Raw genomic sequence first — 8,574 nt, forward strand, 5'->3', positions numbered from 1 at the left:
ATTATGAACTAAAAGTGTAACAGATGAGTAAAGACTCCCGGTATCAGCAGCAATACGAGAATCTCTAAGGAGTGCATTGAAAGGTTTGCGTTGCCCAGGGCTATGGTATTTATTGCCATATTTATTGCCGTTGTGTGGTTCTCTACCTGTCGCAACAGCACACTTTTGTTTTCAAAAGAAGTAATAACTTTCCCTGAAAACCATCATTTTACTGCTTTCTAACTAATGCCAAATTTGGAGGACATAAGTTGATTCGCCACAACCTCCCATGCAAAGTTACCAATCTTTGTTCTCTCGCCACGAGGAGGCACTGTGCAGATGTCAGTCACCTTCCCGCAAGGAAGTAGCAAAAATCAGTTGAATCGCCTTCCATGGGTTGCTCATAAGAGCCTCCAACTAGCTGATCTGAAAGCAGCATTGATCAAGGCCTGTGAGCAGTTTGCCTGCCCAACTAGCTATAAGTAAGGCATGGCACAGGGAGCAGAAGTGGAATGGGATGAATGTACCATGAAGGATGAAAGTGTTACCCAAAAGAAAATCATAATCTGTGCTTTGTGGAATCAATTTCTTACCTTGTGTACATTGTCTACAGTGATTGCTTTGGAAGTACTAGCTCGTAGAAAGATTATACAAACACCAGTGAGTGCCACATCTTTCCCCTCAGTTAGAAATATTTGAGGTTTCTTGTTTCGTCCTGTGTTAAGATTTGTCCCTGCTCCAAGAAGGCCTATGTGCACTAGAAAAGAAATGAATAAATTTATCAAAATATTCACTGACAACTGTTAACTTTTCTATGTTTATGTTCTACTTGGACATTAGCCCCAAACATGGGCCCCTACTAAAGAGGGAGGCTCCCAGATGGAGAGTTTCTTCAGCTCTGATCTGAGAATCAGCATAATGGAGTCCTGGCTGGTGCAAGTGAAGCCCACCTTTGGTCTGAGCCTGAATTGTAACCTGGACCCTCAAAGATTTCAAAACTTTTGAATTAACTTTATCCCTCTATTAAGAAGGTCAATGGGACTACAACAGATGCCCTGCCTACCTCCTCCCCCATCCCAGTGTAGGCAGCCTACCCCAGAATTCCCAGTCTCCCCCAATGCCAAATGCCTGAGATGCATTTCTCATGGCAAGGACACCCACCAGCAACACTCCAATGAAGTGATCTCCCCAGGACCTCATAAACTTTGGCAGTCAGGGCTCTAAACTAAAAAGGGTGGGGGAGGAGTCAGGTGAGGGGAAATTTAGAAATGTAAAGAGTAACGTCAAGGCAATGGAGCAGTGTAGCAATTTGGGTAAAGATCTCCAGAGTGTAACAGGAAGAGACAGAGAGATTAATGGTAAAAGTGCAACAGCAAATAAGTTTAAAGCTGAGAATAATGGTAAACAGTTAAAATTAAAGGTTCGTTATCTGAATGCACAAAGCATTCATGACAAGATAGATGAATTAGTGGCACAAATAGAGATAAGCGGCTTTGATCAAACAGCCATTACAGAGACGTGGTTGCAAGGTGACCAATGTTGGCAGCTAAATATTCCAGGATACTTGATGTTTAGAAAAGACAGGCAGAATGGAAAAGGAGGGGGGTAGCCCTGATAATAAAAGATGAGATGACATAAGGACAGTCATAAGAAAGTGATCTTCCGAGCCAAGATCCTAAGTAGAATCAGTATGGGTGGAAATAAGAAATAGCAAGGGGCAGAAAACACTGGTGGGAGAAGTTTATAGGCACCCAAACAGTAGCTATACTGTTTGACAGAGTATTGATAAAGAAATAACAGGAGCTTGCAGCTAAGGTAATACAATAATCATGGGAGACTTTAATCTTCGTATACACTGGGAAAATCAAAAAGGTAGTCTGGAGGACGAGTTCACAGAATGCATTCGAGACAGTTTCCTTGAGCAATACATCATGGAACCAACCAGGGAACAGGCTTTTTTAGATCCTGTATTGTGCAATGTGGCAGGGTTAATTAGTAATCTCATAGTAAAAGATCTTCTGGGGAAGAGTGATCATAATATGATAAAATTTCACGTTGAGTTTGAGAATGAAATATTTAAATCGGAAACTAGAGTCTTAAACTTAAATAAAGCCAATTACATAGGTATGAGGGGAATAAGGTAGATTTGGACATTAGATTAAAAGGTATGATGGTAGATAAGCAGTGGCAAACATTGAAAGAAATATTCCAAAATTCTCATCGAATATATATTCCATTGCGATATAAAAACTCCACGGGAAAAGTGACTAACTAAAGAAGTTAAGGATTGTATTAGATTAAAAGAAGCTTATAATGTTGCGAAGAATAGTAGTAAGTCTGATGATTGGGAAAGCTTTAGAAACCAGCAAAGATTAGCTAAAAATTGATACAAAAGGGAGAAAGTAGAATATGAAAGTAAACTAGCAAGAAATGTAAAAACAGATTGTAAGAGCTTCTACACGTGTGTAAAAAGGAAAAGAGTATAAAAATTAAGCATTGGTCCCTAAGAGGCTGATACAGGTGAAAATATAAAGGGGAATAAGGCAATGGCAGAGACTTTAAACAAATATTTTGGATCTATCTTCACAGTAAAAGTCACAAAAAGCATCCCAAAAATAGTGGGGAACCAAGGGGTTAATAAGAGTGAGGAACTTAATGTAATTAATATCAGCAGAGAAAAAGTACTTGAGAAACTAATGGGACTAAAAGCAACAAATTCCCTGGACCTGATGGCCTACAGGCTAGGGTTCTAAAAGAGGTGGCTGCACAGATAGTGGATGCATTGGTTGTGATCTTCCAGAATTCCCTAGATTCTAGAATGGTCCCAGCGGATTGGAAGGTAAATGTAACCCCACTATTCAAGAAAGGAAAGAGAGAAACCAGGGATCTACAGGCCAGAAGGTACAGCACAGAAGGCCGCCATTTGGCCCATTGAGTCGGTGCTGGCTCTTTCACTGAGCAATCCATTCCTCCGCTTTCTCCAATTCCTTGCAATTTTTTCTCCTTCAAGTATTTATCCAATTCCCTTTTGAAGGCTAATATTGAATCAGTATTTATCATCATCATCATCTGCAGTCCCTTGGAATCGAGGAAAACTTGCTTCCACTCCTGAAGTGAGTTCTTTGGTGGCTGAACAGTCCAATACGAGAGCCACAGACACGGTCACAGGTGGGACAGACATTCGTCGAGGGAAGGGGTGGCTGGGACTGGTTTGCCGCACACTCCTTCCGCTGCCTGCGCTTGACCTCTTCACACTCTCGGCGTTGACATTCGAACAGCTCAGCGCCCTCCCGGATGCACTTTCTCCACCTAGGGCAGTCTTCGGCCAGGGACTCCCAGGTGTCAGTGGTAAATGTCGCACTTTATCAGGGAGGCTTTGAGGGTGTCCTTGTAATGTTTCTGCTGCCCACCCTTGGCTCATTTGCCGTGAAGGAGCTCCGCATAGAGCATTTGCTTAGGGAGTCTCATTTCTGGCCTGATTGAGTGTGGTCAGTACTTCAATGCTGGGGATGTTAGCCTGAGCGAGGACACTGATGTTGGTGCGCCTGTCCTCCCAGGGGATTTGCAGGATCTTGCAGAGACATCGTTGGTGATATATCTCCAGCAACTTGAGGTGTCTTCTGTACATCCCAAGACTTTTTAAAACTGGCCGAAGGGACTCCAGAGCTGGCGTTGAACCAGCCGAAGGGACTCCGGGACCAGCGCTGAACCAGCCGAAGGGACTCTGGGGCCGGCGTTGAACCATCCAAAGGGACTCCAGGACCAGCGCTGAACTAGCCAAAGGGATTCCGGGACCAGCGCTGAACCAGCCGAAGGGACTCTGGGGCCGGCGTTGAACCATCCAAAGGGACCAAGCTGCCGTAATTTCTTCGAGGGGCCGGAATTCCTACTACTAACTTACATCTTAAACTTTTAATCAATTTTTAAACTTTTAATCAACTTTTAAACTTTAAAACAATTTGGGAAAACTTTTATAATCTACTACTGATTTACATTTTAGACTTTTTAAATCAACTTTTAACCAACTCTTAATCTATTTTTTAAACTTTTAATCAACCTCAGTAACTTTTTAAACAATTTGGAAATACTTTTAAACTTTTAAACAACTTGGAAACCTTTGGAAAAACTTTTAAATAACAGTATTCACCACCCTATCAGGTAGTGCATCCCAAATCTTAACCAATGGTTGTATAAAATGTTTTTCCTTCATGCCGCCTCTGGTTCTTTTGCCAATCACCTTAAATCTGTGCCCTCTCTTTATCGACCTTCAGCCATTGGAAACAGTTTCTCAGTATTTACTCCAGTTAAATCCTTCATGATTTTAAATACCTCTATATAATCTCCTCTTAGCCTTCTCTGCTCTAAGGAGAACAACTTCAGCTTCTTTAATCTATCCGCGTAATTGTAATCCCCTCATCCCTGGAACCATTCTACTAAATCTCTTCTGTACCCTCTCCAAAGCCTTCACATCCTTCCTAAAGTGTGATGCCCAGAATTGGACACAGTACTCCAGATGGGGCCGAACTGTTTTCTATAGGTTTAGCATAACTTCCTAGCTTTTGTACTCTATGTCTCTATTTATACAGCCCAGGATCCTGTATGCTTTATTAACTGCTTTGTTAGCCTGTACTACCACCATCAAAGGTTTGTGCACCAACACCCCCAGGTCTCTCTGTTCTTGCACCCCCTTTAAAATTGTAAACTGGTCAGGGTACTACAATTGGCCTCAGCTCCTCTGGCTTTGGAAGAGGAAAACTGACCAATGTTGCTGCTCCTGGCCACTATTAATTCACCGATGTTCACATGGATGGAAGTTGGGCAAGGACAGAATTGGGCTTGAGCTGTGGTAATACCTCCAGTGGTCGAATAGCTTGCTTAATATCACTGTCAAGGCTCACAAATGAATAATGGTCACTTAAGACAAGACAGCACAGGATAACCAGTGCACATGGAACTGTACCCCAGCAAAGGAATCATTCATTGTGACAGATAGCAATGCAGGCTTCCAGTGAATCATTACATTACAGACTTTCAGTTAATTGAATACGTGCTCAAATTGTATCAAGCTATCAGAGAGCTGTGCAATGACAAATACTTCTTATTTCGTACAAGAACAATAAGTATCAAACCTTAGTGCTAGGCAACAGCTTAGCAACAATGTCACTTGGATGGCTTTTTAAGATAATGTATCTTATCAGTAATACCGAAACAGAGTATATAAAAAGGCTTACTTTTGACCTCTGAATCACTACACAAACATAGTGAGGGACAGGATTAGTTCACTTAATCTTTTATTTATTTTCTTTACCTGTCTCAGATGGTTCCACTTCTTGATAATAAAACATAAGGTGAGGAAGCCCTCCCACAGCAAAAAATGAATCGATGCGTTCAATCTGTAAAATTAAAAGAAACCATTGATGCCAAAAATTGTAAGTTGTAAATGAAAGTGTAAGACCATATTCTGAGCTAGGTATTCCCAAACACAATTTTAACAAATGGAAAGTCACATTCATTTAAAAACCCGAAGACACTTTTAAGAAATTTAAAGCAATGGGCCTGAAATTACAGTGGTTTCAACAGCATACCCTGTCGGAAGCCTTCTGAATGGCCCTGCAAGTAAGGCCTTCTTTTACCAGCGTAAGTGTTAAAATTAATGTTAAAACATTTTAAATGATTAAAACAGACACATACATTTAAAATTAGTTCTGGTAAATTTTGGCCCGTTTTAAAATGTTTACATTTATTTTTCAAACAATTACATTTTTGTTTTAAATGCTTAATTAAAGGGTCTTTTAATTAATTTTGAACATGGGAACATTTATTTTTATTTAAGTGAATTCTTATTTATTTAGGGATTTCTCATATGCTTAAATGGAATCCCCAAAAGCATCATAGGAATTCCCCTTTTGGATTGGTTGACTGGGCCCACGTCATCCCAGTGAGGCCTGTGAACCGCATGTGCCACTGGGATCGGTGGGCCTTTCCACAGATGTACGCCCGCAGGCCCAAGAAGGGAACTCTTAGTAGCTGTGGAGCTAGGAGGTAAGTATGGAAATATTTCGCGGGTTGGAGGCGTACTCCGGAGATATGCCTCTGACTGCAAATTCAGGGCCATTGTTTATTCCATTAGTGATGGAGACCACAGTAAATTAGCCAGTTCCTCTTCACTCATGTCAAGAATCAAAGAAAGACTTGTATTTATAAAGCACCTTTCACAACCTCAGGTGGTCCCACAGTGCTTTACTATTAATGAAGTACTTTTGAAGAATAGTCACTGATGTAATATAGGATATGCAGCAACAAATTTGCACACAGCCACGTACTATAAACAGCAATTAAATAAATGACCAGATAATCTGTTTTAGTGACGTTGATTGAGGGGTAAATATTTGCCAGGTCACCGGGGGGAACTCTTCTGCTCTTGTTCGAATAGTGCCGTGCGATCGGTTACCTGAGAGGGCAAATGGGGCCTTGGTTTAACATCTCATCCGAAAGACAGCACCTCTAACAGTGCAGCACTCCCTCAATGCTGCACTGACATGCCAGGGGCGGAACCGAAGTTCGGGTGTGGGGCTACCGCGACGAGGCGCACGGCGAAGGAGATCGGGGCTCAACGTCCCATCGCCGCCACAAACCTCCCACCGAATTTAGCAGGAGTCGATCTTCTCGGTAAGTGCTTAGTGCCCCTTTGTCGTCCTCCGGAGGCAATAACGGGAGGCGCTAAGCACTTTCTAGGAGTTATTACAGGGTGCTTGTATTTTAAGCAAACTTTGTAAAAGTAGGTAAATAGTGTAAATATCATGGGCTAGAAATTTGATCAGTCTGCGCCTGTTTTACATGCTGTGTCAAGTAAAATGTGGTCTAGTTGCAGCCTAACCAACTGCTCCTGCCAGCTCCACTGTAGCTCCGAAGACCATTGCCAGCTCCCACCACTCCCTTCCTGATTGCCCCCACCCACTCATTGGACCGACCTTAGAGCCACTATCGGCGACGCAGCGATTCAAAATTTAAATTCTCTTATCTGGCGAGCTGCCATTAAAAGAGGCCCGGGTCCAATATCGGGTGGACCTTGACCATACATGTTGTAGCATAGGGATCGTGCTACAAGACTGTGGCAAACATCAGAAATCATATTCCAGGTCTTGAAATTTATTTTTCTTGCTAGCTTAAAACATTTCAATAATGCTTAGTTTTACCTGGGAACCCTCTAGAATGGCATCTTCCACCTCTGCTTTCTCCAGTCCAAGACATGACGCCACAACCCCCAACATGTAGGCATGTCTACCGTCCAGCTGAGCCCGCTTAGCTTCTCGTTCCTCTTTTAGCTTTTGCTACAAGAGATATAATTGTACAGTTACAAAACTTGCAAACAAAATCAACAATGTTTAACATTTGGGGCTAGAATTTCAGTTGTCGGCGAAAATGGTAGTTTTAAGCTAATATTACCATTTTCGCTGCACTACCGTTTCTAGGCCTAAATTTTGGCCTTTACTTCTCGGTAAACTCGGCGTTGCATGAGGGTTCACGGCACAAACTGCGAGTTTCGGCAACTTTAGTCTGAGGCCGGTAGCGCTGCGAAAGAGGCCTTGGGAGAGGCGGGGGGAAAAAAATTGCAAAAATCATTCACAAAACCCTTGCCCACTAAATTGCTGAAAAAGAGTTTAAAAATAAAAACTTTAACTTATCTTTTTTGCAGGTCTTCATACTTACCGCTGCTGGCAGGGCTATACCGACAGGTTTGACCTGTCACTATTCTGGGCACGGCGGAGAGTACCGAAAGTACGACAGTAACGCAATCCACGGCGTTGCACATCGTTTCATGTCAGCGCACCTCTCCCCGGCAGTACATGGAAGCGCCTCCGCAAAAAGGTGCCTGAAGATCCCATCGATCGGGTTTTGGCCGCAGAGGGGTCAAATCATGGCAAAAACCCAGTCGCAAAGTCGGCGAAATTCTAGCCCCAAGAATTTTATATCCTTCTCCTTGATTAAAATTATATGATTGTACCTATCTGATGGTTTTGACACCTATTCTCATTACAATATACAACCTACATATGATAGTTCAAAAGTACAGCAAAACAGCAAGGATGATGATTCAGTTAAATCATATGCATTTTCTTGGATCGCAAACATTGCCTGTTTTTAACAAAGAGGGAACATTCAGTGGTGTGTAATTAGATGCTTCTCATTATTAGCTACCAAAAGAAGCAAAAAGATTGCTAAATTTTAAAATATACAAATTTTGTACATTCTTACTTTAGAAGTCAGGGAGCACCTTTGTACAGTGTTAAAGTACCCATAACCAGCATGATGGTATAATCATCATAAATATATATTGTATCTTTGTCACGATATATATAATATATCATTACAAAACCCTATAAGCCCATGGTTATGTCTAAATGGGAGAAGGATGAATAACATAGCATTTAGTCAATTTTATGGTCATATTCACAAAAATAAGTGTTAATATCATAGCAGCTTAATTCTAAAACTTACAGAACATTTTAAGAGTTATATTCAAAATGATAAAACATTATTTAGAATAAAAGTGATTAACTACACATCAATACTACATCACAAAAATGCACATGT

The 8,574-nt window shown here is 41.5% G+C and overlaps 1 protein-coding gene across 1 annotated transcript in view; it reads right to left on the reverse strand.

Annotated features, from left to right (window-relative positions):
* Positions 1 to 7,466, reverse strand: part of dnah5 (dynein, axonemal, heavy chain 5) — a 457,249-nt gene extending 449,783 nt beyond the window's left edge. Inside the window, 4 exon segments of the mRNA XM_070880791.1 lie at positions 573 to 727; positions 5,288 to 5,372; positions 7,176 to 7,310; positions 7,426 to 7,466. Of these exon segments, the coding sequence (XP_070736892.1) occupies positions 573 to 727; positions 5,288 to 5,372; positions 7,176 to 7,310; positions 7,426 to 7,428 (378 nt within the window). The 5' untranslated portion in view covers positions 7,429 to 7,466.
* Positions 7,467 to 8,574: the final 1,108 nt, after the last annotated feature.

This window comes from Pristiophorus japonicus, chromosome 5 (genome assembly GCF_044704955.1).
Source record: "Pristiophorus japonicus isolate sPriJap1 chromosome 5, sPriJap1.hap1, whole genome shotgun sequence".
NCBI lineage: Eukaryota > Metazoa > Chordata > Chondrichthyes > Pristiophoridae > Pristiophorus > Pristiophorus japonicus.